The sequence below is a fragment of the Melozone crissalis genome, unplaced genomic scaffold (genome assembly GCF_028551555.1).
Source record: "Melozone crissalis strain CALT ecotype California unplaced genomic scaffold, PUWL_Pcris_2 ptg000068l_1, whole genome shotgun sequence".
Classification (NCBI taxonomy): Eukaryota; Metazoa; Chordata; class Aves; order Passeriformes; family Passerellidae; genus Melozone; species Melozone crissalis.
Window position 1 is genome coordinate 7,265,132 of NW_026535846.1, and position 20,626 is coordinate 7,285,757.

General features: G+C 50.9%; 2 protein-coding genes across 2 annotated transcripts; both read left to right on the top strand.

Annotated features, from left to right (window-relative positions):
• The first annotated feature begins 54 nt into the window (after positions 1-54).
• PRPS1 (phosphoribosyl pyrophosphate synthetase 1) lies at positions 55-12,241 on the top strand. The gene is made up of 7 exons (XM_054289349.1): positions 55-344; positions 2,524-2,707; positions 3,052-3,150; positions 4,810-4,934; positions 6,642-6,815; positions 7,679-7,838; positions 10,166-12,241. The coding sequence occupies exons 1-7, from the start codon at positions 223-225 to the stop codon at positions 10,256-10,258; spliced, it is 957 nt and encodes a 318-aa protein (XP_054145324.1). The 5' UTR covers positions 55-222; the 3' UTR covers positions 10,259-12,241.
• A 4,652-nt stretch (positions 12,242-16,893) lies between these two features.
• On the top strand, positions 16,894-17,928 carry LOC128945609 (thymosin beta-15A homolog). The gene is made up of 2 exons (XM_054289355.1): positions 16,894-17,010; positions 17,428-17,928. The coding sequence occupies exons 1-2, from the start codon at positions 16,911-16,913 to the stop codon at positions 17,463-17,465; spliced, it is 138 nt and encodes a 45-aa protein (XP_054145330.1). The 5' UTR covers positions 16,894-16,910; the 3' UTR covers positions 17,466-17,928.
• Positions 17,929-20,626: the final 2,698 nt, after the last annotated feature.

Below are 20,626 nucleotides of genomic sequence, written 5' to 3' on the forward strand. Positions count from 1 at the left end.
AAAGCGATTGGGGGCGTGTCCCCGGGGCAGAGAGGCTATAAAGGGTCGGCGCGGTAGGCGGGAAAGGGTAAGATGGCGGCGTAGAGGCGACTGGTGTGACCTGTACCTACCGTGCCGCGTCCTCGCAGGAGGCGGGCGGGTCCCCGCGCGGCAGCCGCGGGCGCTGCGTGGCGGAGCGACGAGGAGGGGGAGAAAAAGGGCGCCAGTGCCGCAGTCGCCGCCATGCCCAACATCAAGATCTTCAGCGGTAGCTCGCACCAGGACCTGTCCCAGAAGATCGCCGACCGCCTGGGCCTGGAGCTGGGCAAGGTGGTCACCAAGAAGTTCAGCAACCAGGAGACATGGTGAGGCGGGGCGGGGCGCGGCCGCACTACAGCTCCCGGCAGGCCGCGCGGCGCTGCGGCGCTGGGTACCGCGCGGCCTGCGCGCGGGGGATGATGGGGGTTGTAGTTCCGGGGCCGTGTGGATGGGCCCGGCTGCGGAGCTCCGCTCGGAGACCTCCGCGGAGCGCTCCCGCCGGGCCCCTGCTGCCCCGGAGCCCTCGGGTGCCTCGCTGCCGTCCCCCCGGGCACAGCCGGCTCTCGGTGCAGGACGAGGCCGGGCCGCGGTGCGCCCCGGGAGCCATGTGCGGGCCGGGCCGTGCCTCCAGCGGCCCCCGCCTCACGGCGCGGGCCCCACGCGGGCTCTCCCCTCCCGCCGCCTTTGGGGCTCCCTCAGCTCCCGGGGCCGTGCGGGGCTCCTGAGCTTGCAGGGTTCGTGTGCCCTGGCCGCTGTGGCAGTGTAGGAGCGGTGCAATTCGCCACCCGGACCTTGCCCCCTCCACCCCGAAGCCGCGAGCTGATGGGACTGCGCATCTCGGAGTTACACCTACACTGATCAGGCTTTTCATGCTTAAATCTAAACTCTGATGACTTGAGGCTTGATAATTTTGTGTTTAGCATGTAGCTGGTACCTTTAAACTTCGCTGAGGAGCTTCAGAGTCTTAGAAAGTATTGCTGGAATTCTTAAGGAGAGAGAGGAGGCTCACACCTCCGTGCATCCCACGGTGCATTTACAGTCACGCTGTCTGCTTCCCTCCAGCTTTGAAACCTAATGTTCGCCTTGGTTTATGTAGCTGTGCTTTAAAAATCTTGCTGCCATCCTACGTAAAGCTAAAAAGGAGATTTAAACTTGTTCAGAGCTCCTTAAGCTTGCTTTAGAGAATACCCTAACCCTGTATAAACCAAGAGTATAATATAAAGAACCTTGGTTGCTCCAACCCACTCCTTCTGGAAGCAGATTTTTTTCCCCCGAAAAATCCATGATGTACATGTGACGTACAGTATTATGGTTCTCTTGCCATGGATATCGATTGTGAAAGCTCAGAGGTAGTACAGAGAGTTGTAGAGGAGTTATAAAAAGTTCTGTTTGATTTACAGCCCTTGCACTGTTCTCATTGTTCTTTATTAACTGCTCTTACCCATTTAGCTGGCTGGCCAGCAGGTTCCCATGTCAGCAGGTAATGTGACTTGAAGACTTAAACATCTTATTTACCCCAATAAACTGACAGCAGGTGCTTCCCCAAAAGAGTAAGACTTTCAAGAGAATAATACATAGACTTTTTTGTACAATAAATATCTTAAATCACCCCAATATTGGAGATGATACTTTTATGCTAGCTGCTGATAATCAGCGAGTTCCCCAGCAGAGTTCTCATTGACAGAAGCTCTCCATGAGAGATGAATGCATCCTGTAAGTCAGGGGGCAGTAGAGATGACAGCAGCTCACTGATGGATATTGAGCAGTAAGATAAAAATAAATAACAGTCATCAGAAAAAGTTAAAGAAGAGATCAGGAAGGTCAGGGAAGGAAATATTAGAATTAGAGCTCTACCCTGAGGGGCTCTGTTACTGAAGTGGTTTCTTTCCCACTCTTTGTGGTGCAGGTGTCTCCATACATGCATGGAGCTGGCATTTTGCTGCTGGCAAACAGGACCTTTGGCTTGTGTTCAGGCCCTTCATCAGCAGGGATTAGTGTGCACTGCATCCAGGAGAAAATTAACCCCAGAAGCTTTTCCAGAGTGAAATGCTGGAGTGCTTCTCTGCTGGAGCCCTGGATGGCTGTTATGAGTCTCAATCTGATAATTGGCTGCAGGGTGGCTCTGGTAGCAGCTTGACCCCACTCTGGCTGGTGGCTGGCCAGGGCCCTTGCTCCTTTGTGCACTGCTGCTTTTAGAGGTGGCTGTGCTTGTGTTTGCAGGGGAACAAGGCCTGCTCTGGGGTGTTTACATGCTCAGCTTGTGTTGAGATCAAGAGTACAGACTGAGTGCTTTTAGCCTTACTGGTAGACCATTAAATCTGATGAGTGAGTGCTGTAAAATAGCCACTGAGCAAATAAACAGCAGTGTTGCTGTTAACAGCCTTGATTACATGGCACTGTCACCCCCAGAACCTTGGGGATGCAGGGCCTTGGTTGCTCTGCAGGCACAGGTAATGACTGGGCTTTAATTTGTGTTTGGCTCCAACTCTCTTGTGATGTTTGCAGCGTGGAAATAGGCGAGAGTGTTCGTGGGGAGGATGTCTACATTGTGCAGAGTGGCTGTGGGGAAATCAATGACAATCTGATGGAGCTCCTCATCATGATAAATGCCTGCAAGATTGCCTCAGCCAGCAGAGTCACAGCTGTCATCCCCTGCTTCCCTTACGCCCGGCAGGACAAAAAGGACAAGGTAAGGGATGTGGGGAAGGTTTCTGCAGGGAAGTTGAAGGCACACCTTGAAAATCCTGGCTGCTGGAGAGGATTTAAATAAAGTTTTGTCGCCTCCTCTGAATATCCAATCTCTCTTCAGTTTGTTAAACTTTGAGACATTAGGCTGCAAAATGATCTCTTCATAAAGATCTAGTTCTTCTTGAAAATATACTAAAGTCTAATCACTAGCTGATGAGAAGATGCAATGTTAATGAGTGCTGCTTTTAGTAACTGCTTGTGAATCACTGCCTGGAAGCAGAAGGCTGACATCTTGATGAAGGAGTTGAACTTGTCTTGTACTGTCTTTTTTTTCTCCTGTACCAGAGTCGAGCTCCAATCTCTGCCAAGCTGGTTGCAAACATGCTGTCTGTGGCAGGAGCAGATCACATCATCACCATGGACCTGCATGCATCTCAGATTCAGGTAGGAGCAAAAATCAGGAAGGGGCTTGACCTGTTCCAGTCTGAGCCTCTTGGCTGCTTTGCCAGCTCTCCAGTCATCTGCTTTTTGGAGATCCTGCAGTGATCAAGAGCTAGGAATTTGGGACTGGGTGGGGAGGTGGGTAGCAGATTTACCTGTAAATGAAAGTACAGTTGTTCTTCATCAGACTGAGTTGTGTAAATGAGCTAGTAAAGGATCACTGCAGCTTTGTTGCCACACAGTGACACTGTTTGTTCTTCACTAGACCTTGGAGGAATGTGACATGGAGAGTGTCTTTAAATTCTGAGCAGTATTTCTGATACCTCGTGTGTTGTCTTGGAGAGGTGAGCAGTTAGTTCTGCCCTCAGGTGTCCTGGCACAGCTGCATTTGTGGGTTTGGTTGAGCAGGATGGTGATCTGATAGCCTGCCTCTGGCAAAGATGGGCAATCCCATTTGTATCCATTCAGTGCCACCCTCCCACACAGGCTGGCCTTGGTTCTCTCCCAAGCTCGTAGTGAATTGAAAATCATTCATAGCCTTTGTTGGCTTATGAACAAAATATCTCACAGAACAACTAAAGTCTTGATTGGGCTGTGCAAGAAAGCTGGCAGGAATATTTGCCAGGGAGAGGAGAGGATGCAAGCTCAGTTTGATTTTGTTTTTCTCTACCTTGAGCAAGTGCTCAAGACCAAGAAACCAACTCAGTGCCACAGAGAGGGTGTGGCAGAGGGAAGGATGTCTGTTGTATGGCTACACAGGGTAAGGGAGCTACTGCCTGCTGAAGCAAGTGGGCTGGCTGTTGTTTTAACACTTCCAAGTGCAGTCATTCACACTTCAGTATGATTTCCCCAGAAATACTGTCTCAGATGAAAAAAATCTGTAGGGGCACAGCTGAGAAGGCTCTCAGAGCATGAAATAACTGAGCCCAAGGGGGTCCCTCTTCCTACAGGGCTTGGAATTGGTGTGGCTGAAAGGGCTGACCTTGCACCTGCAGCAGGGATGGGATTTAATGGGATCATTAGTGCACATGTGCTTCCAGCAGCTGGCTGGTTTCAGCCTGGTTCCTGGGGCTGCTGTGTTGCTGAGCACAGAAGGAATGATGGGGAGAAGGGTCTGTTACCCTGTACCTTGAAGCATTCCTCAGGAGTAGCTGCCCCTCCCTCTCCTGCCTGTTTACTCCAGAGTTAAATTCTGGTATTTGGTGACCTATGAGATTTGGAGAAGTCTGCAGGGTCACAGTAAAGTTAGGAACCAGCTGCATTACTTTAAAGACAGATGTTACTCAAGCCTGTTTTGTAGATGTGAACAGTTTGGGTAATGAGCTTTAAGGACTGACTGTAAACAGGCAGCCAGCTGCTCTGGAAATGAGTGCATTTGCTGCAGGCTTTCTGCAGCCCCCAGGACAGAACTAGTTTCATTTTGTGGGGATATTAAATATAAAGTGTTATTTATGCTGCTGAACTATTTCTGGCTCTGAAGACTTCTTCCATTACTATTCTGTGTATCCCAAAGACTACTGCCCTTACATCAAGGGAAGCAAAAAGGAAAGCTGAAAGCTGTGGAAAGGTGATGATTGCATGCCTGATGATACAGAAGGCTTCCTACAACTGTTTCTGGAATGGGGCTTTCAGCTTCATCTGTTCCTGTTGTCTTCCTTGCAGGGTTTTTTTGACATCCCTGTTGATAATTTATATGCTGAGCCTGCTGTACTGAAATGGATCAAAGAGAATATTCCAGAGTGGAAGAACTGCACCATTGTTTCACCAGATGCTGGTGGAGCCAAGAGGTGAGCTGTCACATAGGTAGCTTGAGATGCTGCTTCTGTGTCTGCTTCAATTCCTAAGAATACTTGTGACTATTTTTAAAACATGTTCCTTCTTTCAGTCTGCCTTCTCTCAGGCAGTCTGGGACAGCTGGTGAAGAGTGGTCAGATATTCTTCCTAGGGAATATTTAGAAGGTTTCTTTGGGTACATGGAGCATTTAATAGCTTCTAGAATCACAGCTGCATAGGTAGGAATTGCACAAGAGCTACCTCCCTTGGAGTAAACCAATTTGTACAAGGGTGTTTATGCCAACTGAAGGAGGAAATAGTGTAGCCTACACCCCTATGCCAAGGCAAGCTTACTGCTGATGATTAATGATACATTTTTATCCAGGCTGCTTTCTTTGCAGAATTAAACTTAGTCTCTTGAGGTATTTTCTTACTTTATTACCTTGGATTTTAATATGTAGCTGTGATTTAAGCCTGGTGCTCTCTTCATCTTCCCTGAGAATGAGGAAGATAGATGGTTCCTTTCCAAAAAGCAGCAGCATATGCCATAGCACATTTCTATTTTGATAGCCTTACAATCTCCCATCTCCCTGCAGACAAACATGCCAGTTTGTGGGCAGTCCAGAATGTTCTCAGAGGCTTTTTGGGAGAAACTAGGCTGTTCCTTGGTGCTTCTGTCTGAGGGCTACATGTGAACAGTAGAGGGACACAGATGTATCCTCTAATCCAGGGCTGTCACACCAAAATGTTGGTGGGTGCTGATGTGATTCACATGCCTCAGAATGTCTGAAGTGATGTGTTACAGACAGCCAAGAGACACAGTGGAGGTCACTGCATGTCTTCTGTAGCTCTGCTTTGGTCCATGGATTGGGCAAGACCTCCTGTACATCCAGCTATTTCTGTAGCTTGTTGCATAACACAGTATATGAAGTGCCAAACCAGCCAGATATAATCTGACTCTTGAAAAAATCTGCTCAAAAGCCTCTTATTCTGAAATGTGTCAATCTTGGCTGGTGCAGTATTTTATGGAGATATGCAAAGCCAAATCAGTTTAGTTTAACAGTCTTGTGTAGGACCACCAGGATGTTAAGTCTGATCTAGTGGGGCTAATAGTCTGCTTACCTCAAGTGAAAAGTTTCTTAAGGGGGCATGTGTGTTTTACTCCTTCCACTTTTAAACTTTACTGTTCATCAGTATCAATATATAAGGTTAAGATCCCTCTAGCAAGGTTGCTCTGCAGGCCCTTTAATGGAAATTAATGTGAGGTGGTGTATTTGAGTTTCCTGGATGTGTAATCTGTGCCAGTGCTTGTGTGCATGATGATTGAGTGCTCACAGGAGTGACAGTAAAGCCCTGTCATAGCACAACTTAAGCCTTTCCAGTGTAGTGTTACAGAGATGACAACTTTCCAAGTGTTTGGATCACTTCAAGTTTGCTGACCTTGCTGATTAAGATTTGTTTTCAGCTTAAATGCAAATTAGTTTACAGTGGTCATGATGAAAGATGAGATCTGTTTGCAGTCACTGAGAAAGATTGGATCAGAGGTTGCAGTTTAACTGCTCGAAGGCAAACTGAGGTGGCAGAGTGCCTTCTATTAATTGCTTGGGAGCAGTAGCAGATGTGGTGACAGCTCCTCTTAGTGCAGTGTGTTTGATATTGAAGGAGCTTTGCCCGAAGCTGCAGTGTGAGTGAAGTGTTGTTTGGGACCTCTCTCTCCTCAGAGTGACCTCCATTGCAGACCGGCTGAACGTGGACTTTGCCCTCATCCACAAGGAGCGCAAGAAGGCCAACGAGGTGGATCGCATGGTGCTGGTGGGGGACGTCAAGGACAGAGTGGCCATCCTGGTGGATGACATGGCAGACACGTGTGGCACCATCTGCCACGCTGCAGACAAGTGAGTGGGGCTGCCTGCTGCCCTCCTAACCAGGAGCCTGCTCTTGGGAACACCGTGTAATGGGCTAAGCAGTTTGTTTGCATGACGAGTTTCACAAGGCTCGTGCAGTTTCTTCATTATTTGTCATACAAAATAAGGAAAAAAACACAGTAAGAGTTCTTGCAGTAGGCTCATGCAGTTTCTTGATTATTCATGTCATACAAAATAAGAAAAAAAAAACCAGTACAAGTTCTTGCAGTAGACTCATGCAGTTTCTTGATTATTCATGTCATACAAAATAAGGAAAATATCATTAAAAGTGCTTTTAGTGGGAATAGGTAGAAGACCATAGTGTCTCTTTTTTTCCCTGCATTGAAAATGGACCATCACTGACCATGCCAGGTAAAACTAAGTGTTGTTGTCTGGTCCGTCAGCTGCTTTTGTATTAGAAATAAGCTCTTCAAACTTTGATCTCATTCATGCCTTTACACTACAAGCAGTAACATATTAACTGTAAAATACAGTATTAAAAATTAGCACAGTATTTCATACTGTATTAAATACAGTATTAAAGTATTAACACAGTATTAAATATCTGCTACCTTGTGTAAGCAAAAATTACAGAAGGTCGTTTGTATGATCTGTTCCAAATATTCCAGAGCTAAGAACAAAGGGGTTTTTTCAGTGTGTGCTTTGCCTGTAATGGATTTCATGGTACTTGTAAAACTGTTTTTTCCCCCAGGTCAGTAGAGTGTGGGAATCAAAGGTAACCTGTTCCTAGCACATGGGGCTATCTCCAGTCATGCTTACCCTGTGCCCTGCACTAATGTCAACTTAATACTTGCTGAGAATTACTCATCCTTGTCCTTTACTCCCCCTTGCAGGCTTGTGTCAGCTGGAGCCACCAAAGTTTATGCCATCTTAACTCATGGGATCTTTTCTGGGCCAGCAATTTCCCGCATCAACAATGCCTGTTTTGAGGCAGTTGTAGTCACAAACACAATACCCCAGGAGGACAAGATGAAGCAGTGCCCTAAAATCCAGGTGAGCATCTATTTTCTGTCACTCCTGGGGGGTGGTAGCCTTGTCTGTTCACCTGTTGGGGGTGAAAATCCCACAATACTGTGTAGTGCTGACAGTGGTTCTGTTGGTACTGTCATTAGTATTCCCTTGTTGTCTTGGCCCTATTGCTGTGGGGTAACAAACATGTTACACTGATATAAAGCAGCTTCTGTTGCAGCTCATCTCAAACAGTTCATAAAGGGTTTTTTTTCAGGGCTTGTTTTACCTAGATCAGGTGTCTGATTTAATGGGGCCATGATGTAGGCAAGTAGTTGGATGTGTGCCCTCTGAAGGAGTGATGTGCTGATGTGCAATGCTGAAACAGAGGTAGACAGGAGCTTCTGATGTTGGTGCTGACAGCTTTGTTGTGTATCTGTCACTTTATGCCCAGCCTCTGCCATCCATATGAAAACTAAAAGCTGATAATGAGCCCCAGAATCTGCTGCTCAGCCAGTTCTCAATCCACTCATCCAGTGTACACTTCTGAGTTTTGCCTGTGAGGATTTCATGACAGGCAGTGTCAGCAGCCTTGCTGAAGTTGACAATATCCACTGTTCTCGCCCATCCAGGCAGTTGCTTCCTCATAGGTGGTCAGGTTGCTGAAGCATGATTTGCCTTGGTGAATCCATGCTGACTGTTCCTGATCATGTTCTTGTCACCCTTGTGCACAGAGATGGCCTCCAGAATGAAGTGCTCTGTCACCTGCCCAGGGATTGATGAAGTGCTCTGTCACCTGCTCAGGCTGACTGGCCAGTAATTCTGGGTTGTATTTGCTTTCTCCCAGTCCTCAGGCACCTCTGCTGATCTGCAGGAGCTTTCAGAGCTGATGATGAGTGCCTGGCTCTGATGTCTCCCAGCTCTCTCAGTACTCATGGATGTGTCCCATCAGGGTCCATGGACTTGTGGATATCAAGTCTGCCCAAGTGTCCTCTAACCCAGTGCTTCCTAAGGAGGAGCCTTCCTTCCAACATTCCCTTACTCAGGTCTCCTGCTTGTCAGTGCAGGCTGATGTAAAGAAGGTGCTCACTAACTGCCCTCTGTGCATCCTCTGTCACCAGAGTGGCCTTTCCCTTTAGGAACAGACCCACATTATTCTTAGGTTTTTCCAAATACATCAATAACAAAAGGAAAACATTCTTCTTGTCCCTGATGTCCTTTGCCAGATTGAATTCCAGAAGGGCCTTGGCTTCACAGCACCAATATTTAGGACACAAGCATGTGGAGAAGTTCTGGCACTGCTCACTCTCAGCCAGTGCTCTGGTGTGGGTGTAGAGGCTTCCCCACTGCTGGGCTGCTGCTGAGAGGGCAGCTGAACTGGTTGAAGCTGCAGTCATTTTTAAGCTGCTCTTGGAAATATGTTAAAAGCTGATTGCTAGCTGCTGTTGGGTTGCATTTCTTTCAGCACCAACTTCTGAATGATACTCCTGCAGCCTCTAAAACATTTCTGGTGCTTCACCTTGTTTTCAGGCTCCACACAGCAGCTGGTGTAGGCAGAATGTTTAACTGGCAACCTCTGTGTAAGTAGCTGCAGCCAGAGATGCAGTGGAGCAGTTTTCCAGGCTCTCCTTTAATACCTCACATTTACACACTGGTGTCTGATGTTGAGGAGCACAGAGCTAAAGGATTTGTCACAAGTCTCAGGCTTTACTCTGCAGCTGCAGCTTGTTCATTTTTTCTTCCCTTCAGAGACAAGCTATCTAGAAGATTAAAAAAAAATATTAAATACAATTTTCACTTGGTTTCCTCAATGCACCATGAATATAGGGATTTTTACTAGACTACATATATTGAAATGCTTTAGCTGTGGGGATTCAGAGCTGGGATTTGGCTGAGACTCAGCTTTCCCTCCTGCTACCTTTCTGACCCCACCAGATGGAGCCAGCACAGCACCCAGGAGCTGAGCTGCAGCACAGCAGCTTCATCTCTCAGACTGCTGGCAGCAGTGGTAAAACCTCTTGGCTCAAGGGAAGTGATTTCATCTTGATTTAGACTGCCCTAACTTCTCTGCACAAAGTGAATAAGAGAGTCCAGTGGTAAATAGATTGAGCCTAGGGAGTCTGAGCAAAGCAAGGCAACAGTAGAGTGTAATTCTGACAGACCAAGTAGAATATTTGTAGTGATGTTTGTGGGGTATCTTCAGGCTTAGATGTAATTAAATCCTAATCCTGTGTAGAAGTAATTTATCTGCATCTGGCATGTTCAAATGTGGGTGATGAGTTTATTCCTTAGGTTGTCCCTGACTTCCCAGCAGTTCTTTCAGGCTCGATGCCTTTTCTCAATGGCACTGATGCATCTTTCTTCCCTTGCAGGTGATTGACATCTCCATGATCCTTGCAGAGGCCATCAGGAGGACTCATAATGGGGAATCTGTTTCCTACCTATTCAGCCATGTCCCTTTATAACAACAGATGTCAGCTGCTGCTTGTATGGCTTTTTTTTTTAAAACCAAAAGTTGTTCAGCTTGTTGTAAAGTTCAGTAGAAGACTCTGCTTGTTCCAGTGCAGTTCTCCACATCTCCTGCTTAAGTCAGGCTTTCTGGCTCTGTTCCCAACACTGGGAGGCTGGAGGGGGAAAGCTCGTCTTTATAACAGCCAACTCCACCAGCAGCCCTGTGCATGGAGCTGATCAGTAGCACTGACTCAATTCTGCAGGTCTGTGGAGAGCAGGACTGACACATGGCTAATTGCCACAATTATTTTGAGGGGGGGAGGGAGAGGGTTTGTCTGTGGGCAGGGTTAGATGATCTGGCATGTGCATCCTAAATTGTTTGGGAAATAGAGCTCCCTAGGACATGTTGATCTGGATCTACAGCAAGAGCCCAAGAGACTGCTGGCTGTCTTACCACTCTGTACCTGACACTTGGAGAGTGCTGGGGAAGGCTTGTGCCTTGGCCAAGCTTGACCCTTGTGAAGCCCTGGGAGACACCATGGGAGTGGTTCTGCTACAGCTTCCTCCCATAAAAGGAGATCAGTGTAGCTTGCAAACTTGAATTTCTCTTAATTGTTGATGAAATTAAATGCCCTTTAGTGCACTACACAGCAAAATGAGGGTGAGAGCAGAGTCTGTGCAGTGCTGTGCTAGCTTAGTGGGGAAGGTGCATCCTGGACAAGTGTTCTTTTCCAAAAGCTCTGACATAGAGAACTTGTGGTGGTTGTGTGCTTTGGTTTCTAGTGCAGGCTAAAACCAGCTTCTCAATTTCACAGCTTCCTGTTAGCCTTGCTAGCTAACTAGAGCACTGCTGTCATGTGCTGCAGCTGCACCTTGACCTGCTGTGCAACCCCCAACTCTTTTTTTACCAGTACAGTAGTAAAGAGAGCCTCTGTCCAACAGCAGCAAGGTTGTTGCATCTAGCAAGTGCCTGCTCAGATGCTGGGGTGACCTGAAACACAACAGCTTTGTGTCCAGCTGGCTCAGCCTCTCACTCAATGCCTGTTACAGTCCTGTTAGCCTGGAAGTTACTGACACATTGTCCTGCTCACTGTCTGCCTTTCCTTGAAAGCCTTGCTTCTTGCAAAATACCTTAAGCCAAGGAGCACTGCAGGCTGCAGAACAACAGAACCTGAAGGAGCCCTTGGAGTGTGTCTGATGCTTGCCAGGAGTGTTTATGGCAATGGGTTGAAGAGGCTGGTGATACATAATACTGGGAGAACTGCAGATTTAACACCAACCTGACAGGCCACAAAGTGCCTGAAAGAAAAATACCAAAACTAGAGCTGGCTGAGGCTCTTGGATGTAATAAGTGTCATCTGAAACTTGAATACTTTGAAAATGTACCAGACAATCGTAAGGTAAACTGCTAAGTCTCTCTTGAACTCTTACGGTTTATAGACCAAACTGTTTTATTCTGGTTTTCTTTTGTTTTGGTTTTTTGTTTGTTTTTTTTAATAAGCACTCCTTTTTTATTTGTTTTTGAGCTGGAGGAAGGGAAAAAGGGAAAAGAAGGAACTTGAAATTACTTTCTACAGTAACCAGCATGGCTTTGAGAGGCTGGGGGCTGGGGTGTGAGTGGAACTAACTGAAAGATGTGGTTAAAATCTAGGGAAGTACTTCTTTAGTTGTGCCTTTTACTGAAGACTTCTCTCCCTTCCTAAACTCCTGTCCTGTGGCAACATTAACACTTCTATTAGTGTAGAGCTTTTCTTTTTGTATAAGAATTGGTGTTTGTCTGGAAACTGTGCATCTCTTGCTTCTTTGCTTTGCATCCTGCACTGAGCTCTCCTGAGAGTCTGTGATCCCACCTCCTGTATGGGAGCCCCTGCTGCCATCCTGCTGCTGCTCTGAGAGCCAAAGGCCAGGACATCAGAGCAGTGCTGGGAGGATTTTCAGCAGCATTTGTGTTTAAAGTTAAGACCTGATGAAGGAATTAAACTTTTATTTAAAAACCACGGCCTCTGCCTGTAAATACTTCTGAACATCTTAAGTGACATGAATCTTCTGAGTTGGGTCATTTTAAGGGTAGATCATCAAGTACTTTTATGTAGAAGAGACCTTGGAAGGTCATCTGGTTTAACCCTTGTGCTTGTGACCAGCTGTGAGGCTCAGCTTGGCTCTGCTCACATTGCATGGAAGGAAAAGCATGGGACCAAGCACTGAGTAATTCCTTTTGTCCATCTTTGATTTCCTGGACTTAATTGTTAGAGGTGGCAGTGCAGCTTCTCTAGTACTGTTCAATTATGTATCTGAGCAGATTTGTTCACATCATGTTCAGGTAGGGGAAGCCTGAATATTTTAACAAGTACAAATGAAGAATTTGTAGTGTCTTGCACAAAGCTGATGATCAGAGACAGTAGGATTATGTCCTGAGGAGCACTTGTTCTGACTAAACCCTGGTCCTTTCTCATTGTGTGTTGCAGATGGGGAAGTAGGAAGTCAGAAGGATGAGATGGCAGGTCTGGAGAAAGGTCCTTGGCATTACAAATAGACCTCCAGACCTAGAGTGAACATGACCATGGCCTCAGACAGGCATTTGCTGAGGATCACAGTTGTCCATCTGTTAAAATGTCTTGCAGTGCTGGCCAGTGAATAAGTGCAAAAAATGGGGTTTTTTTCCCCCCAAATAGCAGGGTGGGTGCTGTGGGTCTTCTCAGGATTATGCAGCAGATTTCACCTTCACCTTTGAAAAAAGCAGAACAGAGTTTTACAGCCATTTCTATAAAGGAGACCATTGCTATTAGTATATAATGTTTTCTTATTACTTTAATAAAACCAGGGGTTTGAGTTGGGAGAGGGCCCAGACTCAATGTGCTGTATGACATTGTAGCTCTTACAAAGGATGTGAGATACCTCCTTGGGAGAGTTCTCATACCTGTGTAAAGTTACACTGCTCTGAAGCCTTCAGATCAGAAGGGATGGAGACTTCACCAAAGTCTGAAGGTGAGCTGTGGGGTGTCTTAGGCTTTCCTCACAGCTGTCTGAGTTACTCCTGTACAAAACAAGTTATTTCCCAGGAGAAGATCTCAACTGAGTCATTTGCTGTGCTCATGAAGTTGAAGGAGGAGCAGGGGGGAAGGCTCCATCAGCTCTCTCAGCCACAGGCACAGCCAGAGTGTGGCTGCAGCTGTGAGGATGCTGGAATTGGTGCTGGTGGCTATCTCATGTCTGCTGCCTGCTGTTAATTCACCAGAACAAGGAACACATCAATCACTAGTCCTGTATCAGCCTCACCCACCCATCTGAAACTAATGCACACTGTGGGAGCTGAGCTTGCCAGGTGTGCCCTGCAGGTAGCAGGATGTGTCCACTGTTAAAAGCACAATGAGACACACCTCGAAATAATTTGCTGGCACCTCCCTCCTGCCTTAGTGATGTAAGGAGGTCTCCTGGAGCCAGTGTTCCTGTGATCTAAAGAAAGCAGCACCTTGTCTTGCTGCTGTTGGGCAAGGGGAAAATGGTGTTAGCAAGCCCTTTTGTGAACTGCAGCAACATCCACAGGAGGAATGAGCCCTCCTGTAAGACACAACAGCCCCAGACTGCTGCTGCCTTCCTGTGTGTGCTCCTGCCCTGATGGATGTGAAGGGTTGTGGCAGGAGGCTGGGGTGAAAATGGGAGAAAGTGCTGTCACCCTGTGGAGTGGCTCAGCCTGGCAGCTGTCACGGTGGTGCCCTGCAGGCAGATGGGTCAGGAGGCTGAGGAAAAACCTCTGATCAGAGCAAACCTGCCTCCTTCCAGTACAGGAGAATAAGGTATTCCTGGAAATGGCTCTCGGGGAGGCTCTATCAGCCTGGCAGCCTTGTTCTGTGCGAGATTTAAAACCCATCTAAAATGGCTGGCAGTCGGTCTGTGCTATTTCAGGTCAGGGCTGTTTTTGCTTTCTCCCTATCTGTTGATGTCTCAGTTCTTTTGTTATAAATTATTGAAAGCAGAAATGCCAAAAGACGTAAGAAAGAAGCTGGTTGTGCTGTTATGGGAGGCTTTGCTAATTTGCTGGGGAAAAGCTCTTGCTGGGATATAAGCTCCTTTCTTGTTCTTTGTGCAAGATGGGTTTTAGCAGCTCCCCAGCAGCAGCCCCACCTCTCCCCTGCTGGCAGTGCTCAGGCTTGGCTTTAAAGCTGCTCTGGCTGAGGTTTGTACGGTGGAGGTGCCTGTGTGGCTTGAGGAAGGGGGAGCTCCCCTTCCCCTGCCTGCGTGGCCACCGTGGTGGCTTTGTGCCCAGACAAAGACCCGGGGCTTCCAAAGTGCTGCAGCATCGGGAGATGTAGCACATTGTCCAGGGGCTGTGCCTCGCCAGTGCTGGGTGCAGCTGATGTGCTGAGGGGAATGGTGAGCAGGTTTTTGGGTGCAGCTGCTGCTGGTGAGGGGCTGTGCACAGGCAGGGTGGGGTTCAGGTTCGTTTGCACTCGCTGCCTGCCAGGGACAAAAGCTACGTCAGACTGCAGCATCCACAAAGGAGAAGCATGTGGAGAGCAGGCAAGCAAAGGGGGAAGCTGAGGGGAAGGTGAGCACAGCCAGAGAGTAAACACATGGTAAAACACTCGTCTGACTATTTGCATGAAGGCAAAATGGATTGCCTGCGTTCATTTTGAAACTGAATGGATGTTTTGGCTCTCGCTGGCTGTGCAGGAAAGATGAGCCTTTTCTCACTGGGGCTGGGCTGTGTGATGCAGGCTCTGCAGGGTGGGTTTGAAGGATGCTCATGAAGGCAGTCCTGCCTGGGATTGCAGCTCCAAACCTGGCCCTGCCAGGGGCTGCACCACCAAATCAGAGCAGCCTGGCCTGGAGCTGTGCCTGCAGCCTCTCCCTCCCCCCAGCACAGGAATGGGAGGCTGCTTCTCATCCAGACTCCTCTTGGCGGAGCAACCTGGCCTTAGATCTTGGCCTTTGCCTTTTCAGCGTTTGCCAGCTCTTGGTGCTTCTTGAGTTCAGAGCCCACATTGTGGCAGGAGTGAGAAGGTGCCTCGGGGTTTGCGGCTCAGGGCCACCTCCGGCCGTGACCTGCTGTCGCTGGATAGCACCGCTCCCTGCTGCCAAGAAGGCAGTCGGTCTTGCTAAAGAACACAAAGCAAGTGTTCCCTCCGGATTGCTGGGGATTTTCTCTGCAAAATCTCCAATAAGCCCTGAGCAAAACCCAGAGGTTGGCAGGCCAGGAGGAGGTGGAGGTGAGAGCTGCTGCAGCACAGCTGCTATCCCTTGGTGTTCAGTAACAGGTTCCTGTTCGCCATGGCACCAAGATCTCTGCAGAAAGGTTTTGCAAGCCTCATCTGCAGTTACGATACTTTTTCTTTTGCCTCTTCCCCTTCCTCTCATTCTCTTCAGCAGCTACAGGACCTTCCTGGCCCTCCACCCCCTCTCTATCCTGGTGGCCAGCATGCAAGTGCCCCCCAGACTGCCACTGTCCTTCCTACTGGGATCAGATGGGCTGTCTGCACACCCCTTGGCTTTTTACCACCAAAGGTGTTTCTTCCACTTGCACACCAGCCCATGTGCAGTTTGGGCTGCTCCCCAGCCTTGCTGCAGCCAAGCAAGAGCTTGTGAGTATGGTCAGCTTCTTGTCCACCCATGCAGCTTCTTCAGTGACCAGCCCTCCCCAGGAAGTGCTGTGGCCAGTGTAGACGTGAGCTGGGCAGTGGCCAAGCATCTCTCACAGAATAGGGTGCTGGCTTTAGCCCAAGCCTTGTTTTACTCTAGTTCTGCTTCAGCAGTGGGAGCATCCGTGGACACACACATGGGCCACAGCTGCCTCCCTTGCTGTGGGGCACCTGCTTCTGGTGAGGGGGGTTGAGGGTGGGACAGTGGCTGTGGAGCCATCTGGTCACAAAGGGACCAGCCTGCTGCCCCTCACACCTGGCACCCAGGCCCGTGTGCGCACAGGAGTGGCAGTGGGAGCCATGCCCATGTGTGGAGGCAGCAGGAGCTGTGTCCGCGCGTGTGGGGGGCTGTGTGCCGCCTGTCCGTGTGTGCTGTGAGGGTGCGTGGCCCCTGTCCCCCGCGATCCCTCACTCGGTGTCTCTTCTCTCGCTGTCCCCGCCCGTGTCCCTCAGGCCCCTCACGCTCGGTCCCGCTCGCGCCCCCGTCGCGCGGCACGGCGGGAGCGGCCGCCCCCTGGCGGGCCACGCGCTTCCCGGCGGGCGGGCAGCCAATGGGCGCGCGGGCTGGGCGGCGGCCGGGGTATAAAAGGCTCCGCCCCGCGCGGCGCGCGCTCCAGACTCACCTGGACGTGCACGGAGCGGGATCGAGCTCGGCACCGGCACCAACCGCACATCGCATCCGCTGCAACCGCGCCGTACAGCGCCGCAGGTACGGGCCGGGCCGCGCAGGCGGGGCTCCGCGCAGCGCTGCTGCCAGCAGGGACTCGCCGAGGCGCACCGGGGCGGGGGTTGGGGGCGCGGCGGGTCCCGGGGACCATGGCTGCCTTCTGCGGGGAGGGCTCCCCGGCGTGTGCGGGCACCGGGGGCCGCCCCGCTCGGCTGCCCGGGCCCGGCGAGCGGCGCGGTGCCCGGGGCGGCGGCGCGCCCCGCCCTGCGCTATTGTCCGCGGCGGGGGCCGGGGGGGGCCGGGGCCGCCTTTGTCTGCCCGTCCCCATCCTCGGCTGACTGCGGCGGGGGTCTCGCAGGCAAAATGTGCGACAAACCAGACCTGTCGGAGGTGGAGAAATTCGACAAGAAGAAGCTGAAGAAAACCAACACGGAGGAGAAGAACACGCTGCCCTCCAAGGAGAGTGAGTGCGGGGCTGGCGGGGCGGGAGGCGCGAGCGGCGGGGCAGAGCCCTCGGGGCCGCTCTCACCGCCGGGGGACAGGGGCGGCTCGGGGCGGCGGGGCTCCGGCCCGGGGAAAGCCGCGGGCAGAGGTGTGCGCAGCCCGGGGCAGCGGGCACGGCCACTCGGGGAGGGCTGTGGTACCAAACTGATCCCTCGGGGCATTGCTTTGCTGCGGACAGACGCAGACAGGTGCCCGACATGCTGCCACGCACACGTGTGGCTTGTCATCTTCTGACTTGACTGTTCAACCACCCCACTTGGGATCAAACCACAAAACTGGCCACCAGGGCCTGAGTGAATCCTCTGAAACCTTCTCCAGTTCGTGCTTTCACCCAAAAAAAGTCACTAGAGACTAATGGGCCTCTATTCTCTTGCAGCTATTGAGCAGGAGAAGGAATGTGTGAAGTCTTCCTAGGGAGAGATTGCCTGGCAGGAAGAGCGACTACTCAATTATTTTGCTTTGAAATGAATCATGTGGGTTTTTTTAAATTTACATCACATACATGTATAGAAAACAGCTGTATCACCTAACACACTGTCCCACTTTGCTGGCAGCTTTGGCAGGTGGGGGGACAAAGCGTGGTCCTCTCAGTCCATCAGTAGCCTGACCTGATGCCATCTCTGCTGCTTCAGCTGCCTCCTGTGACAGCACTGATCTTGCTCTGATGCAGTGGGGAGATGAGCAAGGGCTGTGGAGGCTTCTGGGCATGGACCCCTTCTGCCTGCTGGAGTGGGGAACCTTTCTGGCCTCACCTCCAGCCTGGGTCTGTCTTGCATATTCTTCACTGACAGTGTTCTGTAGCCTCACTCACAGTTTTTTGTCTTCCTTGGGGGAAAAATGAGAAGTTTATTATAAAATAAAAAATTGTAATGATCTACCTATGGCTCCTGGCTTCTTTTCTGATAAAGGTTCTGGCTGTAGCATGGCTTGCCCTGTGGAGGGTGGGGTGGTGTGCCTGGTGCTGCAGCAGTGCTGGGGGTTCAGTGTTGCTCAGAGGGCGATGTGGGATGGTTCCCTGCAGGGTGAATCCAGCTTGGTGTTTGGGGATCTGTTCCTGGGGAACTGGGAGTGTTGCTGGCATAATTATGGCCACTGTGCTCCACCACCATTGTGGTTTCTTGGTCCATCTAAAAGCAGAGGCTAACAAGGCTGCCCATGTGAGGGCTGAGCCTTCTGCCTTGGAAAACTTGGTGTCCCCTGCCTAAAACCTTGTGGAGCTGGGCTGGTGCCTTGTCAGCAGGGCTGGGGATGCTGGCAGTGGTGATTCTAGCCTGGGTCCTGCTGGTGTGGTGGCCAGGCCAGCTCTGCCCACCCAAATCTTGGAGCACCATTCTCCCATCACTGCATGGCACTGCCCTTCTGTTCCCCTTGAGCTAACCTCCACCCCTACCCTTGACTGCAGGTGGTTTTTGCAGCCCTGTAGGGTTGGGTTTGAATGCAGTAAATCCCTTGGGTACTGTGGGCTGATCCCAGCCCTGCCTTGCAGGTGTGGAGATCCCTGGGCCCTGCAGTTGGCTGCCAGCACAGTGTGGGTGAGCTCTGACAGTGCCTCCAGGTTTATGCTGAGGCTTCCTGGCTACTGCCAGGGCTTCCTCACCTCTACGTGGCTGCAGAGTCACTGAACACACCAGCCCACTTACAGAGGAGTGGAGGCAGACTAGCCAAAACTTGCCAGCTGACAGCGTTGGTCAGTGTTCCTCACGAGCCTGGTCAGCTGTGGACAAACACGGGGCTGTTGTGCCTGTCTGGACACGGTGCCTATCTATGTGCCTCCACCCACACTGCCTGCCTAGGACTGCAAATAACACTGCCTCTGTGGTTGCCACTGCCTCCACCCCTTAAAAAGCAGAATTGAAAGAGCTGCAGGTAAGAGTTTGGTGTTTGTGCGCTGTCAGGGCAGCGTGTGGGGTTTTCCATGGGGTGAGGGCAGAGGCCAGCAATGCAGAGGCCCAGCTGGGGCTGCTGCTCTGTTGGGCTGAGCACTAGGAAGGATGGTGGTGCCCCTTCAGCACCCTGATGTCCCCAGAACAGACCCCTATCCTGGACATGGGAATGTTTTCCCAGTGCCAACAGCCAGGGTGGTTTGTCAGGGTGACAATGTGTCCCTGCTCAGGGGTGGTTTTGCTAATGGAGCAGAGGCAGGCAGGTAAAGCCAGCCTGAACCCTTACCCCATCCCTGAGAGCCAGAGGCTGAGTTGAACCAAGTAAAGCTTTTGGGACAGAAACACAAAGTGTCAGGGCTGATGTCCCCTGCTCAGTTCTGCTTTTGGGGATAGGGAGGTCTCTGGGTGCCCAGAGCACCTTGGCTGCTCTGACGCCGCCCCGTGCCTCTCCCTGTGACATGCTGCAACGGGCCCCTCTGCGGGCATGGAAAAGCACCAGGGCACTTATCTCTCCCTGAGTCACATGGGGACACTCCTGCCGTGGCCTTGCACTCGTCTGCAAGGCCACGGCAGGAGTGTCCCCTCCCTGGCACTGCTGTGCTTACAATAACTTCCCCCTCAGCCTGTGCTGGGCACACAGGCAGCAGAGCCTGCCAGGGGTGCTGGGCACCCCCGTCCCACAGAGCCAGCTGGTTTGGCAGCCAGGGCCAGGGCTGTGGGTTGCTGCATGTGGCAGGGTGGCTGGTGCCAGGAGCTGGCAGCATTGACCCCGAGTCTGTGGAAGTGGCCATGGCACCCCCTGCATCCTGGGGAGCCATAGAGGTGTTGATGCATCTGTGTTTGGGTTGCTTTTTCATTGCAGCCATCCCCAGCATGTAGCAATACAGATTCAGACATGGGGCTGTGCCCCAAGGAAGTCACCCCAGCCTGGGCCCAGGGACATAGCTGGACCTGGGAGCAGCTCCCCAGCAAACACATCCCTGTGTGTCTTATGGCCAATGTCCTGTGGTCCTCTGAAGTGAGGGCAGTCCAGGCACTTTTCCCAACCACACCCCTGCCAGAATGGTGCACAGAATACATTGCCCAGATGCCCTGTCCTCAAGACTGAGGGTAAAGAGTTACCTATTTTTCTAACCAGTATCCAAAATGTCCCTGTTGCCAGCAAAGCGTGAGCCAGGAAGGGGAGAACCATTACAGAAAAGCCTTTTACATCAGCACTTCCCCTCCCTATCCCAGACCTTCACCTTTTCACCCTGGCACACATGGGCCACCACTGCCAGGGCTGTGGGAGGCCAGGACACCTGCCAGACTGATGTCCCCTAGAAATGTGGTGGCTTGAGCAGCATGGACTGCCCCAGCAGGCACCCACACACAGAGGGTGACATTCCAGGAGCTGGGCCTTCCTGGCAGGGCTCTGTGACCCTTCCCTTGCTGGCACCAGGTGAGTTCCTCGTGTCAGCCCCTCTTGGCAATGCCAGGAGAATATAATCCATGCCTCTCTCCCATCTGGGGCCCATCCTGCTGCTTTGGGGCGGTTTCCTCCCACGCTCCATGAGATGTGAGTGAGCCGTGGCCTCACTGCAGAGGAGGGAGGAGAAGGCTGAGTCACCATCAGGAGGGATTTGGGCAAATACCTGGTGACCAGCAGCATGAGGTGAATTCAGATCAGGGCTTGTGGCTGGGTGTCTGTCC